The 17,027-nt window shown below is 40.7% G+C and overlaps 1 protein-coding gene across 1 annotated transcript in view; it reads right to left on the bottom strand.

Annotated features, from left to right (window-relative positions):
• Positions 1-5,727: 5,727 nt before the first annotated feature.
• LOC140942540 (sodium channel protein 1 brain-like) overlaps positions 5,728-17,027 on the bottom strand; it is a 46,504-nt gene continuing 35,204 nt past the window's right edge. The window contains exons 17-23 of the mRNA XM_073391455.1: positions 16,320-16,586; positions 14,579-14,632; positions 13,890-14,027; positions 12,835-12,948; positions 12,052-12,190; positions 10,817-10,948; positions 5,728-9,860 (exon numbers count right to left, since the gene is read on the bottom strand). Coding sequence (XP_073247556.1) covers positions 8,563-9,860; positions 10,817-10,948; positions 12,052-12,190; positions 12,835-12,948; positions 13,890-14,027; positions 14,579-14,632; positions 16,320-16,586 — 2,142 coding nt within the window. The 3' untranslated portion in view covers positions 5,728-8,562. The remainder of the gene's footprint in view (positions 9,861-10,816; positions 10,949-12,051; positions 12,191-12,834; positions 12,949-13,889; positions 14,028-14,578; positions 14,633-16,319; positions 16,587-17,027) is intronic.

Raw genomic sequence — 17,027 nt, 5'->3', positions numbered from 1 at the left:
CGCCATCTTGACGGGTAGGCAGTGCAGGCTTTGTAAAGCCCAAAGTCGAATAACTTTCATTACACACCAGTTTTGAGTTTTAGGTTGAATTATATGCTACTTATTAACCTCGTCTGTTCGGTCATCAATGGGAAATCTCAGAGGCCTTGATGTATTGCCCTTGCTATCGCTCGGTCAGTACATATCGGCATATGGTCTTTTCATTATAGATCTGAGCTTGCGATCAATTAAAACCAACAACTGGTCAGTGGATAACTTTAAAAAACACGTCACCTCAATGAGTTGTACGCTTGAGCTCGCGATACTGTCAGGTGACACTGGTCTGCGGATACCCTTTTTGACACCTGTCAATTGACCATAACATGGATGTCCACTATCAAGTTAAACGCAGATTGTATATGCCTTGGAAAACTAGCCAGTAATGCCAGGTCATTGCAAGAAAACAACCAATCAGAGCACGCGTACTATTGTAGCCATGGTATGAAATGCCATACGTCTCCACCCCCTAACCTTGAGGGGCGCAGGGAAGAGCTGTTTAGCCTGTCAACACTATTTCAAAACGGATGTTTTCCTTAGCGCTTTCAGCCAATAGTGAAAGGTTTTCTATTACGGAAAGGTAATTTTTAAGCCAATCATACTCGCAAAAGTAGATGACGTCACCGGAAGGCATTATGACGCTCGGAATTCAGACGTCTTTCTCCCCCGCGCTCCCCGTCGGTTAGGGGTGGAGACTAGCCTGCGAAAGCAGCCGTTTCTCCTCGCTCTTCGCCGCTGGGGACGTTTCGCGAGGAGGAACGTTTGTGACTCAACGACAGAAATTCCATACTGATGACATAAATCAATGTTTAAATAATGAATCCGGTAGTCATGGGGTTCCAAATACAAATTTGTTCAATTTTACGTTTCTCCTGGTAGATTTTGCTAAACTGTTGTGTTCATATGCGAACGAGCTCCAGCAAAACTCAAATACTTCTTCTAGAGAAGAATATATTCCACAAATATCGACTGTTTTGTTATAGATTCATCACGTTTACATTTGACCTTTGTAGCCTTCTGTCTTATGCCTGTCATTTGTAAACAATAACTAAAACAATGTAACTACTCCGTCGTCCAATCAGCGCTTATGATCGGATTCAGGACAGATGGCTGAGTCGCAGACGTTCCTCCCCGCGAAACGTCCCCAGCGGCGATGAGCGAGGAGAAACGTCTGCTTTCGCGGGCTAGGTGGAGACTTGACTTCCTTTAATACACTTTACTTCGTCACAGCCATCATAATGGTGTTCCAAACTAAAAGGGCGGCCATGTTGCTGTACCAAAGCCTGTTAGTGGGAGTTGAACTCTTTTCTTTCCTAAACACATTCCTTTGTTCCAATAAATTTGCACAGATGCTGGCCTCGTGAGAGAAAACTCTCCGTTTAAAAACTTCGAAGAAGACCGAGAAAATAAGAAATATAGCTGTTGATATAAATGCAAATCGTAATCGTGCAGTTTCAGTTCAAGGCCCGTTGCTACATCCGTTTTCAAAAAAAGTCACGTAGGCGCCTTAGTTCTTGTCCGTCAACAAAAAACTGATACTCTTTTACCCGGATTGGCCTTGAATCATTGTAAAATTCGTGGACAAAGTTGTCCCATAGGTATAACCAATCACTTTTACACCCGAACCTAACCCAGCACCTCCAGGGTCTTGCTTCAGTGTTGACCTCTGTTTACTGCCTCCATTTTCACACCAACACGCAGCTTTACGGGGGGCGAGGAGGGGGGGGGGAGATTTTAGCTATATATTACAATCAATGTTTTATTAGTCCTAAAAATATGGCCAATTGCAGTGAAACTGTTATCCCATGCGGAAAAGAAACTGTTGCGTGATCCTTTTTCAAAACTTTTTCCCGATTTCTGTCCGTCCACAACGGAGGAGGAAAAATCGTTATTTGTCAAAATATTATTTCTACTCTGAGGAGAGTTTTTTATGAACGTGCGGATTCCAGGACCATTTTTTATAGAATATGGCCGTGGTCTGGAGTTTGTAATGGATTTTGGAAGACGCAGTTTTTGTTCGTATCTCGAGACGGCAGTGCGCATACCGTAAAATTCCGAAAATAAGCCCCTCCATGTATAAGCCCCTCCAAATATAAGGCCCCCAATCCGGTAACGCAAAAAACCCTCCGTTAAATCGCCCCTCCAAATACAAGCCCCCCAGGAGCTTGTACTTGGAAAATTGCCCTCAAATACAAACTAACACAAAGCAAAAACGGTACATTTACTTCCAACTATAAGGCTAGCCCAATCGATTTTGAAAAGCAAATTTCCCTCCGTAGATAAGCCCCTCCAAAAATAAGCCCCCCAAAAAGGGCCTTTGAAAAATATAAGCCGCGGGGCTTATTTTCGGAATTTTACGGTAGCATTATTTGAAGCGCATCAAAAATGTTGACGTAATCTGAGCGGCTAAACGGTAGCGGAAAATCTTTATCAAAGAGAGGGGGCTCTAAGGGTCTGGTCTGGTATAAGGTATCGAATTTTGGGCCAGGTCTGAGGAGTTTTTCAGAATCTTGTACTGATATGGATTACATGGAATCAGAGTCTAGGAAACTGCCTACCTACCCCTCCCTAAACCCAAAATTGCTCTATAAAGTAGTTAGTGTCAACGCTGGGTAAGAAGATGGGTAGGTGGACAATTTCCCGGAATCTTATACTGATGCGGATCAGAGTAAGAGTCATAGGAAGCTACCCACCTACCCCTCCCTAAACCCAAAATTGCTCTATAAAGCAGTTAGTGTCAACGCTGGGTAAGAAGATGGGTAGGTGGACAATTTTCCGGAATCTTATACTGATGCGGATCAGAGTAAGAGTCATAGGAAGCTACCCACCTACCCCTCCCTAAACCCAAAATTGCTCTATAAAGCAGTTAGTGTCAACGCTGGGTAAGAAGATGGGTAGGTGGACAATTTCCCGGAATCTTATACTGATGCGGATCAGAGTAAGAGTCATAGGAAGCTACCCACCTACCCCTCCCTAAACCCAAAATTGCTCTATAAAGCAGTTAGTGTCAACGCTGGGTAAGAAGATGGGTAGGTGGACAATTTCCCGGAATCTTATACTGATGCGGATCAGAGTAAGAGTCATAGGAAGCTACCCACCTACGCCTACCCTAACCCTACATTTTGCAATCTTATACTAATAATATATAGATTTAGCCAGGACTAAAAGCGAAACTCCCATTGATGAATTTATAATTTAAATCAAACAATAAACTTGTAATCCACATATCAGTTAACTTAGGGCCTGTTTACATGGAGTGGGGGACCCCGGTCTAGTGGGGTAAGTTTCTTTTGTTTTCACGCTCTGAGGGACACAAAACAAAAGAAACTTACCCCACTAGACCGGGGTCCCCCACTCCATGTAAACAGGGTCTTAATGGCACATACACCTAATTGCAATAACGTTGTCATAGAAAAAAACAAAAAGCAAAAAAAGCCAAATAGGAATAAATTAGCTTTGTGATTTACATTTGCGTATTTTAATTCAGTATTTAACAATTATTTAAGAATTCATTCACAATAGCAAGAGATAATTCTGTAATTCCGCGCTGTAAGATAGACAGGCGCCATAGTCATTTTAGAGCCAACATTCTCCATCAAAAAAAGTCGCACAATTCGAGAAAGGAAAAGGTAAATTGGCGCGAGCAATGTTATGTCTCAGTTGTCGCACGTTCAGTAGCCAATCTATTATGTCCTGACAAACGAAGCTTGGTTTGTGGCTCAGGTGAGGAACTGGCGGAGGACCCCCTTACCCTCTCTGCGATGAAAAGTCCTGCCTACGCCCCTGATTTGTTGCTTGAAAATTGTGATCAGATGGTGTTGTGCACTGCAAACCATAACGCAGCCTGGCTTTTCTATTTAGCACTAATCTAAAACACGCGTTGAGTTCCTGGAATTTATGTCAGGCTATATTTATTGAAAAAAAATGGGGCCATTATTTCTTTGGTAGTTATCCGATGTGCTTTGTAATTTTTGAGCACGTTTGAAATTCGCTAGATGATTCAGCCTTGAATTGCATGAGAATGACAGTAAGAAACTGATGCAAATGATTTCTCTTGTGTTACCTGATTAGTATTCAGCTGTAAGCGTGTGTGTTGTGAATGTTGCAAGCTATGATAACTACATGCTAATTAATTCCTATTTAACTTTTTGCTTTTTGCTTTTTGCTTTTTTCTATGACAACCTTATTGCAACTAGGTGTATGTGACTTTTTAGGGAAAGCTAAGGCTAAGTGATTTTAGAGTGAAAAAAAATCTTTCTTCGAATTGATAGCCGGTATATATACACCCAAAAAATAGCAATCATCGTCGATCACATTTAAGAGCCATAATAGAGTACTAAAGTGATGACGTCATAAAAACGAAATTTCTGAAATTATGGGATTTGTCAGGATATTCCGAAAGAACAATGTCCAAGAGGCCTACTAACCAAAAATGAGCATTTCGGGGCATGCTCTCTGCCGTTCACCTTCTCTTTGCTCTCTGCTTAAAACCTGTCATCTACACGCTAAAATCTCTCTGCTGTTGTTTGTTCACATAATAGCTTTCGTAAGTTGTAATAAAAAGTTATAAAGGCTCTGTCGAAAAATCTTTTTGCTGAGTTGCTTTGAAATTTCTTTTTTCAAAACCAGTTGCGCGATATAATTGCGCGACGTTGCGCCATGCGATTTCCCGCCAAAAAAATCTCTACTTTCTCCTACCCCAAGAGTCGATGCGGACTTCTTTCCACTACCCGGAAAGTCCGTACGGACGGACGTACGCTGACGTCATAACCAAAATTTCTCGGATGGATAGTTTCTCTTAGTTATGGTGCTCCGCTATAAAATTCCGCTTAACGAATTTTCTGAGCGCACCTCCCAGGATGCTATCTTGGCTTGAATAAATGAAATACTGTCTTAAAAATTCAAAACCAAAGGTTCTTGAAGTACATTTTACAATAGTGAGATATCGAACTAATTTGAAGGATGACTAGCGAAGGAGCGCGGTGTACTAGTAATCAGGTTTTAAGTGTATGTGACACGAAATTTTGTCAAACCAGGAGCCTGGTCAAACTGATTTTGTCCGTAGATAAGTTTATTTAACAATTGTGAACTTTAAACATATGTCTCCCAAAAAATGACTATCCAAAATCTGCTTTTTCTCCTTTCAGAAATGCCCCAAAGACTGGGAACGAATAAAGGATCAAAGAAAGGCTGATGACGTCCGTGACGTCATTTAGTTTACGTTGCCTTCGCTCCCTATTCTTGTCATTGCTTTGTGGAATAGCCCATTTTCGAGTTCGCTATGACCGCTGAATTAAAAAAGTGAAGACGCATTTTTTACAGCCTTAGCCTCCATCTGAAGTAATATATTCACAAATTCCAACGAGAAAAAGACATGTCTATTACTCTGTCTATTGTGTATATTCAAATTTCAAACACATGCTTGCCAGAATTTCTGAATATTTTACTTTACGTCGAGGCTAACCCTGTATGAATGTGTCGTTAATGTTTATATTCAGCGGTAATTTTTAATTCGAAACTGGACTATTAAGCGATGTAACCGTTTCAGTGCCTAAATATAGTCTAAAAGAACTAAACTGGACCATTATTTTTCGAATTCAATTGATGTCATGAACAGTTCTAGCGTTTTAAAAAGATACTGGCAAATAGTGTTACATAGCCCCTTTAAGACGAAAACAATGTTGACGCTGCTTATGTAGTAGCCCAGCCAGGAGCTAAATATGTGTTGGCATAGTTTAATGATTTCTGACGTATAAAATTTTTACTTACAAAAATTGGTGAAAATAAACAAAAAAATCCCACCAGTGCTTCCTCATAAAGGAACTATATTTTTCTCCGACGCATTTGCGCATTAAAAGAGAAAATTTTAATTTTCATAAGTAGCCAACCTATAACACAGGGAAGAAAGCGTTCCAGCTCTAAAGCACAAAACTCGTGTATTAACCCTTAGCCTCCAGACAAACATCGTTTGTTTTTGTTATCTTCATTAGAGACCTCTAGATTCGAGGAAGAGTACCACTACAAAGACGAGGATTTGGCTTAAATTTTTTCGCTTATTCTCAAAATATCAACACCACGGAAAGCTTTTTTTCACCAGAAAAGTTAGCACGGTAATTTTTATTGAAATAGGAGATTCAGCCCTCTTCCGATGTCAAAATGATAAAACTTCTAACATTTGATGACTTGTTTCCGTCACTATGACATTATCTAAACACCTCGTAAAATAACGAAGGCTATCACGTTTTCCCGCCAAATGACGCTGGTACACGCGCGCACTACTTTGTATTGAGAAAATCCCGTTCTTGTAGTCGTCCTCGTCTTAAAGAGTCCAAAGGTCTCTATTGATTCCGACGGTTATACGGTCACTGCCTAGGGAATTTAAATAGAAACATAGAAACAAAAAAAACAAGGTGCACAACTCTAGAATAAAAGGAGGCTTCAGGTCAATGTTAAAAAACGAAAGAAAGAAAAATTGGTTTTATTAAATACTAAAATACAGTGATAACTCTAACGAGAATAAATCGTGTTAACACTTCTTAGTTCCGTGGAAGTTTTTCAAGATGCTCATTAAAAAAGGTATACGAGCAACTCTGAATAATATTAAGTGAAACTGGACTTTCACAAGCGATAGATAGTTTGTGTCGATCAAAAACGGTCCTTTGGTTTCACTTACGTTTAAAGGCCGCTGGTCAATGGTCGCTTTCTCACCCTGTCAAATCAGTGAATAACTAACCGTATTAACGGTCAATAAATTTCTGTAACTATGGTAAAGTCTTAATATTTACACTTCTAAGTTGACACAAAGGCCACTATCAGAGAACAAAAATATTACATTATTAAATAATCAATTGTTAATTCAAAATAGAGGAAATGTATAAATAAAGCGACCGAAAAAAAAAACAAAACCAAAGTTTGTTTTATCGCCCTTTTCTAATTGTAGCTGTTGTAATGGGGCTTGCTGTCGTCAGGGTCAGCCAAAATGGTATTGAAAAGAAAAATTTCCAAAACCTGCACTATTTTTTCTCGATGACAAACGCAAGGAAAGTGAACAATCTGATTAAGGCCATGTTTTCTGTATTCACTTGCCTCACATTATCAAAATTTATATTTGGTACGAGGAACGCTCTATTAACCAGCTCAATTCCAGAGGTTGCCAAGTCAAAATTTGACAAAAAATCAAAATTTCATTTTGTAAAAGGCTGAAAAGCAAACAGCACCATGTAAAAGTACTGCGAGAGAGGTTTCATTTGAATGGTCACACCAAAGGATTTCGTCCACAGACTCGAAAGCTTGAAACACCATGCAAGACTCAATCGCGCATTCACTCTGGAATAGATGGGTTACGTTTATCATGCACAAAGAATATTAAGACCTGACGCTTTAGTCTATAGATGCGTACACGCGCATCTGTTACTTTGGTTAATACTAAGACTATTATGACCACATTACCGAAGTAAAATAATCACTGGCATTGTTTTAATTTATTCGTGGCAATCTTCAAGTTCATACGTAATCTCTTTCTCGATGACTATCTATGTACTCCACAAAGAAGTCCGTGGATCTCGGGTAGTACCCGGTACATTGTTTCTCTTAACAAAGAGAATTAATTTTAAAAGTTTTAAGCTGTAAAGCCGATAAATAATTATTTGTACCACTAAAAATCTGTTCCTCTTGGTCGGAGGGTAATTCATCAATTCGCGCGAAAATTCTCGTCCTCGAGAACACAAAGCGTTGTTTATTAACTACTTTTACAAATATGTTTAAAATGCCAACTATAATGATTAACTGCCCTTATAGTTACTTGGGAATTTTGTCGCCTACTCCACGCTAGGCGGTGTCAGTGCAGTGACAAAAAGTCAAAATTTGTAGATAATTTAAAGTCAGCTGAGTTAGCGAAATTAACTATTTTTAAGATGCTTAGGATTTAAGGAACTTGACGTTAAAGTCAGGTTACCGACTTCGCGACAACGCACCGAACCATTACTAACCTTCTGAATTCACCCAGCATTGATAAATAATAACAAAAATATTTCTAAGTAATAATTACAAACAGGCACTGGCCTTCTATTATTTTTAATGTAGAAAATAGACGACATGCAGCCGCGGTACAGCTTCTTGCCGCACAGCGGATTTGCTCTTTAGAAAGTTCTGATTGGCGAATCTCTTTAGGGGGCCCCATATCATCAATGTCTCTTCCAATGACGGAAGCTATTGAGGTTTCCGTGGCTCTTTTTTTAATGCTTTGATGAGACTGGGTCAGCAGAATTACTTGACATTTAATACAACAGCAAATATGCGTCATCCAACTGTGCTGAATGAACTTGCTCTAAGCTTTGCGCACCAAACGCTCCAATAACTTAAACGACTTGACTTGATTCACAATAATTTGATCACTCTCTTTTTTTGACGCTTCGCCCTTCCCGCGAAAGACGACACTGTTCATAGAGGAACTTCAGTGTGATAGATTGAAACATCGGCGACAGTTTGTGTTGAATCATCATTTAATCCTACAAACTCTCTTTCCAGCTAACAGTCCACGCTAAGAGTGTTAGGTGAGGTTTTGGGTTGATCAGGGTCAGTGAGAGTCAATGTCGCGCGCCTGTCGCTACTGGTTTTCTCCGGGTTACTTTCGTCATTCTCCGTGCCTTCACCATCCCCGTTGTCTTCTCCTTCGTTCAAAGTCGCTTCCGCTCGTTGATCTTCGTACCGTTTTGTTTGCTGGTACCACAACATGGCTACCACGGACTCTAGACCCTGGTGCGCATGCGTGTTATCTTCAACCTGTTTCTCGATCCAGCCGTGACTTTTTGTTTTCTCGCCCGAATTCAATGGCTGATAAGTATGCAACTTTCCTCGCACGCAATCTCGTAATCGCTTCTTCAGCAAGAAAATCCTTATCGCTTTTTGAATCGTAGATGCCGCCCTGGTCTCGTGCTTAAATTCCTCCGGAAGCGACGTAATCGTTTCTTCTTTCTTTCGCACGTTCTGGAACTTTTCCTCTAACTTCACCGCTAACATTGCCAATTCTTCCTCATCGTGTCCCTCGACACCGCCGATGGCTCGCCGGACAAGAGTTTGCATAAGGTCAACGCAATAGATTTTATAGCCCGATTTGATCGGCACATCCAGCGACCCAAACAGGTGTCTGTTGGGCTTAGGAATCTGTAACGGCGACTCAAGGGCGTCTAAAAAGTCACTGAGTTTACTAAGGGGAATAAAGTGCGTAGCTTTGGGATCAAATTCTTGCCAGACTTGAATATATGTTTCTAAGTCGTCATCCGACACGCCAATCTCCTCTTGTTGCTGAGCTTCGTTGAAATTCTCTAAGATAACAGCTATGTACATGTTTATCATAATCAGGAAAATAATAATGATATAACTAACGAAGAAGAATACAGCAAGAAATTTGTTGCCACAATTACCGTTAGTACCACCATTCTTTAAATTAGGGTCACAGTCTGGCGGGGTGACCATCAGAGGATCAAGAATCGTGTTCCAACCCGCGGCAGTCGCCACCCGAAACAACAGAAGCACGGAGCTTCCAAAGGTCTCAAAATTTACCACGTCTGTAATTCCGTTGGATTTTTTCACGTAACCGAACGAAGACATGCCGATGATGGCGTAGATGAAAATAATCAGACAGAGTAACATGGCGATGTTCACTAGCCCTGGTAGTGACTTAACCAACGTAAAAATCAGTCGACGAACTCCTTTGGCGCCTTCGAAAAAGCGGAGGAGTCTCCCGATCCTGAACACTCTCACTACACGGAGCAGTCCTGGGGAGAGTATCATGTCTTCCCGCAGGACGTCCTCAACAATGATACCTGTGGGGGGTAGGGAACGATGGAAAAACCAGTCACAATATTTTCCTCAACAAGAATGAGTTTGTTTATCATCACAATTAGTTACACTGTGCTTACGCGAGTACAACAATTAAGTTGTGATGGCGGGTTAGCTTTAACAATAAGAAAACAGAAACGTGAAAAAAAAAAAAACAATTAAAAACTTAAACGAGATTTAGCTCTTTACAACATCTCACAATAATGTTGTTGGGGGAAAGGGAAGACAGTTGTCGAGCTGTCATAACATTTGCTCTAACCAGCTGACAGAATGCTTTGTCCGTTCTAAGCTGATCTGAGAATTATAAAGGCCGAGTGACCCACCTACCCCTCCCTTAAGTTAAAAGTAACACATGAGACAAAGTTGCTCCCGGTGAACAGAATGCCCTGCAGGGGAATCCGGATTCCTGAAGCCGGGAAGTTTTTGCTTGTGGAATCCAGAATCCAATGCTTTGGAATCTCGAATACAGCTCAAGGAATCCGGGATCCTACTAAAGTTTGGAATCCAAGTTCCACTGACAGAGACTGGAATCCAGTACCTAAAATCCGGAATCCACAGCTTGGAATCCTGATTCCAAGACTGTTTTAGATTCCCTTAATGTGGCGAAATAAAGGAACTCTAAAAAAAACAGTTTAAAGGCTTGTTTATAGTGGAAAGTGCACTTAGCTTACCCAGCTAGTTTACAGGCACTCCACTCAAGTACTTAGAAACAAAAAATTCAAACACAACAAAACAGGATTAAAACTCTAACGGGCAGGAGGCAGCCAGTTGGCTTTTTACAAGCATGGCCAAGAATTCGAACTCGGGACGACCGAGAACAAATCCAGCAAGTGACCAGAGCGGGATTCGAACCCGGGACTGCCGGATTGCGAGTCCGACGCGCTGACCACTCGGCCAGGCTGCCTCCTAATCTACTAAAAAGCTGCAATGGGTACCCTACCAGCAATGGAGAAGAGTACTATTATGAAGTCAAACACATTCCATCCAAGCTTAAAGTAGTCCAGACGCATGGCAATCAGCCGAATTATGGCTTCAACGATAAATATTCCAGTAAAGATGTAGTTTAAGTATCGTGTTGGCCCGGATCATCAAGCTCTGGTTAAGGAAAACGCTCAACGCAATCAAAGTCTCTGTCTCTGATGTCTCTGACATCACACTGTAGATAGTTCTAAGTCGTATGTACAACTGAATTACACTATCCTAGGACCAGGCTCCACAGTGGAAGAAAAGGCTAAAAACGGAGTAAAACAGCAACACCCTTTCCCGACTCCCGCTCAACTTGCTTCGCTCGCCGATTATTCTTTTTCGTCTTTTTACCCCACTGAAGAGCCTAGTCCCAGGCTAAAATTACACTAAGTTATAAAACCATCACTCCTTGAATTGACTACGGAAACATGTGCGGGTGATTAGGGTTTTTTCAGCTTGTGGATAAATTATATGCTGCACTCTGACCTCTACTGCAGTACTTTTAAAAGGTGCTATTAATTACATTGTGTAAACAGGTTCTAACTTTTGAATCTTTTGAACGAAATCTGATGGTGATAATTCAAATGAAAATGGAGTACTTTAACAGTAGTACGTTCACATTGTCCAGTATTTTCGGAATTTCCATATGTTTCGCAAATCAATGGAAGTTTTTTTTTGAAAGTAAAAGGGATACCGTATTCAGCTGATCAAACGCCTCGGCGGCGTTTATTTCCAAATCATATCTCTAAAATCAATGACAACAGTTACGGCAAATCATTACTGATTCTAACGATAATATGTAAACAGAAACATGTTTAAAGTTCCAATGTCATGCTTTTTTTGCTGAGACAGAGTCGTAATAGTCTGGCTTGCGATAGACTATGGAGTTGTCTACATGTTACTTTTCCCTATAATCTTTGAATAAACGCCGCATTCTTCTTGATCGGGTGCGACTTTTTTCGAGGGCGGTGTTCAATGGTGGTTTTGCTTCCATCCGGGGCGTTTAATCAAGGATGACGTCCAATCGAGTAAATACGGTACGTAATTTAGTAGTGTTTATCATCAAGTGTAAAACGGTTTTGAAGAATGTCAGAGTACTGATTAGTTAAGTAACAATCGTGCTTAGACCCCTCCCCCCATTTCTCTACACAAGGCCGAATGGTTCCTAGGACCATATCCTTGATAACTATTTACTTAAAGAAAGGATATTGAGCGCTGTTGTAAAGCTCTCTGACTGATTGTTGTGTTCCATCATCATCGTAATCATGTTTATCATAATAACCGACATGATAAAAACTTCAAACTTCTTTTGCTGAATCAAGTCGAACAGCCACGCCCGGATTTTATTCTAAAAAAGAAAATTAAGTAAAAAGATTAGAACATCGGTTGAACAAACAGTATAACAATACGCTGCAAAAGAGTCGCATTTGAGGAGCCAATGTGGATTTCCAAGCGTAGAACGAGATTTCAGGGTGCAAAGAAACTCTGTTTTACAGCTTTCCCTTCGGAAAAGAATTCACTAGCACAATCGCAAAATCCACTAGCCCCAGGCTATGGGACACGACTTTCTTTGTATGCCGGATTGACGTGGGGTTGAACACTCGCAGAGCTTTCGTTTGAAGACCATAAATAACCCAAAAATACAACTTTTTGTTTGTCTAAACAAACGACGGAAATCGATCACCAAAACAGGCTCAAACAAGGAAAGTTCACAAAACCCCTAGAAAATACAATTGAGCAAGTGACTCATATGCCCCACTCCAGAAATTATAGGGGAATGGGTAATAGCTTTCTGCGCAACGCAGATTTCTGAGATCATTTTGGTGGGCAAGCGTTACTCGTGATTATTTAATGACTGTCTTGATTACCACTCAAACAATCATAACCAACGCTTGTCCATTCAAAAAATCCCAGAAATCACTGCACCAAAAGCTTGTACCCATTCTCTCTCGAGTTTGTGAAGCGGAGAATAGATGATGATTTTTGACTCACTTTGGGCCTTTTGAACTGTTTCTTCGGTTTTCTGAAGTACGTCTTTTTGATCATGTTTACCCAACTCCTCTGCCCTGGGGTCAGAAACATACCAAGTGCACCACTGTCTTCATACTAATACACAAGAAAACAATTAATCAGAATTAGGCATGCGCACTCTACCGGTGACGAGGCTTTTTCCGTCAGCCTGCCTACCTTCCTTCGAGCCAAATACAATAAAATACATGTCAGAAAAACTGGCGGCCAGTCAGCGAGACAGACAGCGAGTTATCAGTAGATCAGTCCGGGTAGTCAGTGACTGAGTCAGTCACTCCTGGCAATAAGACAGTCAGACTGTCAGGAAGTCGGTAAGTCAGTCATATAGTTAAAACTGGGTTAAGACTATATCTTCTATAACTCGGAAGAGACTGCAGCGGCACGACGAAGAAAATGGGAAGTAAATTGCAACTGAATATTGTTTTTCGGCAAACATTTGAGTCCTGTCTTTTCCACGCCGTTCATAATTATGATAAAAGAGAGATTTAGAATGACGTTTACGGCAAACGGCAAACGTCAGATTCAAGTTAAGAATTTCTCAAAATAGAAAACCCGCCCTAAAAACAGACCGAAACAATTGTTGTAGACAAAACTAACGTGAAGCTTTTTTACTCATTTTGAGGTAGAAGTAATGAACAGTAAAGCACAAGTCAGGAGAAAACTTGGTCACGTGATATAGATTCATGGTTGCTGTTTGCTGTAAACGTGACGCTAAATCTCTCTAATATATTTTCTTTGTCTCAATAGCACGTGACTTCAGATTTTTGTTCAGTCGGTCACAAAACTTTGAGCTTCGCGTCGAAGTTTTTCGCGTAGATTGTATTTTCATAGTGTGTAGTTTGATCAAACATTGTTACTTCTCAATTACCGTCCATGTATTTTCTTGTGAAGAGGGGTAAAAGGAGCGAAAGAATTAAACAGGATTAAATGACGCAAGGACACCTTCACATTGATGTGCATCACAATTACCGGTAGTACTACTTAAGCGATGCCGACAAGATAGAAGCTTTAAATCTCACCTGTTGTTTCTGGCGATTGAAGTTTTCGATGATCACTCCAATGAAGAGGTTTAGGATGAAAAACGAACCCAAAATGATGAATACAACGTAGTAGAAGTAGCTGTAAAAACTGCTTTCAAATCGTGGCTGCTGGTATTTCTAAAGATACAAGCAAAGAACACCCAATAGATAAAAACTGTAACAAACCCTTAGGGTCATTTTGAGCACTAATTGAACCGAACTCCACCTTTAAAGGAGAACTGGCTCAAATTATCGTACAGAAACCCTTCGTTGATTGGAATGCTAGAGACCTCCTTCGTCATTTAAACTTGATATAGTCTATTTTAGACAGTCAGATGGAAGGAAAGGCGCGAAGGCTTCGAATTACCACGTGAACACGCTGAACCCGTCACATGACTGTTCTGCGGTCATGTGACAGCTATGAAATCGCGTACTAACAGAACATGAATTGACCTTTATTGCTCGTAATTGTACGCTAGACTTGGTCTAACCCTATCAGTCCCTAGAGTTACCGGCAGCTACCCCTCCCCTAAGCCACCATATTGCCCTAAGGGAGAAGTAACTGTTAATGTCAGCTTAGGGAGGGGGCAGGTGGGAAGTTTCCCAGAACCTACCAACGTCAATTTTCGCCAAGCAATAACAATACATAATTAAGGAAAGAGGTTGTGAGAATTTAAATATATTCTTACGTCTGTTGCATCCACAGAATCGTCCATCACTTCAAAGACGCCTTCTAATGTGGCCTGAAATTCAACCAAAACTTGTAGTTACATATGTGAGACCAATTACAAGAGACTTTATAACTCTCCTCCCTACATCCATAATGAGCTGATTTAGCAACAGAACGGGAGCGTCAGTTGGCGACAGCGTGCGTAAATCAAACAACTGGCTTGACCAATGGCACAGCAACAAATTAGGCACCGGAAGTCGCGTTTAGTCCTTTCCGCGCGCTATCACGTCTTCAACTGACGTTCCTGTTCTTGTTAAATCAGCCTATTGACTGAGATGCGAGTGAATAACAGGGTATACCTAGCACTGCTTCGCGAATGGTGACCGCTTTTTGTACACCCAGACGATAGACAAGATACAGCACAGTTTCTTTACTAAGGAAAAAACATGAATCTCTGGCAGGGGCTCTAATCCACAACTACGGTTTGAAGTCCAGTACTCGAACAATTTCATCGCTGAGCTTTTAGGCGCATAAGGGAAAACAAACAAAATCTTAAAAATCCGCGTCGAAAAACGCATTCTTCTTGAGTGATAGTGGTGGCAGGTGCATGCTTCGTGCGTGGTGAATTAACAAATGAAATGGATCATTCAGAAGGAAAGTTTCATCATATAGCTGAACATATTTTCCTATCGGCTTCTGCCTTTTGCATGAACTGTAAAACTGCACAGCCTTAGAGCGCTGGACTAGATATCCGAAGGTGCCAAGTTCAAGTTCCGCGCAGACCGCTAATCCCGAGTTAAAATCCTTGACCACGCTAGTAAAGTAGTTAACTGGTTCGCCGCCTACTAATAGTCCACTTTCGAAATATTAAAATTCTAACATGACTCCGAGGCTTTAGGGATTCTCGAACGTCAAAAAAGCAATAGATTCACCAGTAATGACCAAAACAACAACTCCGCGCCTGCATCACAATTTTTGGTAAATTTATTTTCTGTTACTACAAGACTTCAACGTCAAACTTCCTAATTTTACCTTTTATGGAGGACCGTGTAAACTCAAGACAACTTTTTTTTATTTCTGAACTTGGATCGCTCCTTAAGAATTCGCCTTCAAATAAATTCGCAAATTCACTTTTTAAGAAACTTCATCCCTGCCGTCTTCGTCACGGTTGTTTAAGCTCCTCAACAGAGACCTTTAGGGTCGGTTATTTCAAAGGAAGAGTAACTAAGACCGCGGTTTAGGAAATCTTTGGACCTCCAGATCTCTTCCTTAACGGGTTATTTTAAGAGGACAAATGTTTTTCTAGCGTACGCTATATGCTTTCATGAAACTGTTCGCGATAAAAATTTTTAGATAAAAGCGTTGGGCAAACTGAAAAAGGTTTAGAACGCGGTTTTGTTAAACACTGGCTAAACTCCGTTTAAATAACTAGGCCTTAGATTCTAAGACGAGGACGACTATGAGAAAGAGATTATCTCAATACTAAGTAGTGCGCGGGCGTAAACCAGCGTCATTTGGGCGGGAAAACGTGATAGCCTTCGTCATTCTACTACGGGTTTTAGTGTGGGGAACAAGTTATCAAATCTTAGAAGTTTTATCATTTTGCGAACGGAAGAGGGCTTCTGCTCCTTTAATAAAAAAAATAACCGTGTTAACTAAGTAAAATGAAGCTTCCCTGGGTGTCTATTTTTAGGTCACATCTCGTCCTCGTCCTACATCTAAAGGTCTTTTATATAAAGCTGGAGAAGAACAATACGTACAACTTGAAATAACGCTAAGAATCCTTGCAATGACGTGTCAAAGTTGATCTTTGAATTCATCCAACGCATACCAGTCTCATTACACTGATCCTTGATTTTCACCACCGTGTCATTGAACGGTTCAAGGGTTGAAGCATTTACGCACTTGTAGAATTTACCACCGAACAACTGATAACCAACGATGCTGAAGATAAGCCAGAAAATGAGGCAAACCAGCATCACATTGACAATTGCCGGCACAGCGTGAACAAGGGAATTGACTACAATCTATGAAATAAATTATACGAATTAGTAGATAGCGTCAATTCAACTTCTTTCGACGCAGCTTTTGCAAGAATATCTCAAATACTACATAACAAACATTGTTAACACCTGTCGCGATTAGACAAATCGTACGATTACAGTCTAAAGTAGCCTGCAATTGGCAATTGAGGATACCACTGTTTACAAACATTGTTTTTGTTATTGTAACGAAAGAATTTTTTTTTTTTCAAGAACCAATGCGCTTGTTTTTGCCACATAAATATGAATAGGTGACGTCAGCGTGAGTATCGCTACTAGGTGCACGAAAACACACCCGCCATGTTCAATTCCAACAAAAAAAACTCTTCAGCAGCTGGGACGAGTCGATAATTTCCCACTTTTCCTCTGATTTTAAAGTAAAGATTTCTAAGCAAATGGCGGCAACCCGATCACTGAGAATTTCGG

The sequence above is a fragment of the Porites lutea genome, chromosome 7 (assembly GCF_958299795.1).
Source record: "Porites lutea chromosome 7, jaPorLute2.1, whole genome shotgun sequence".
In the NCBI taxonomy this organism is placed as follows: Eukaryota; Metazoa; Cnidaria; class Anthozoa; order Scleractinia; family Poritidae; genus Porites; species Porites lutea.
Note: the sequence above shows the minus strand (reverse complement) of the source record. Positions and strands in the feature narration are given on the sequence as shown.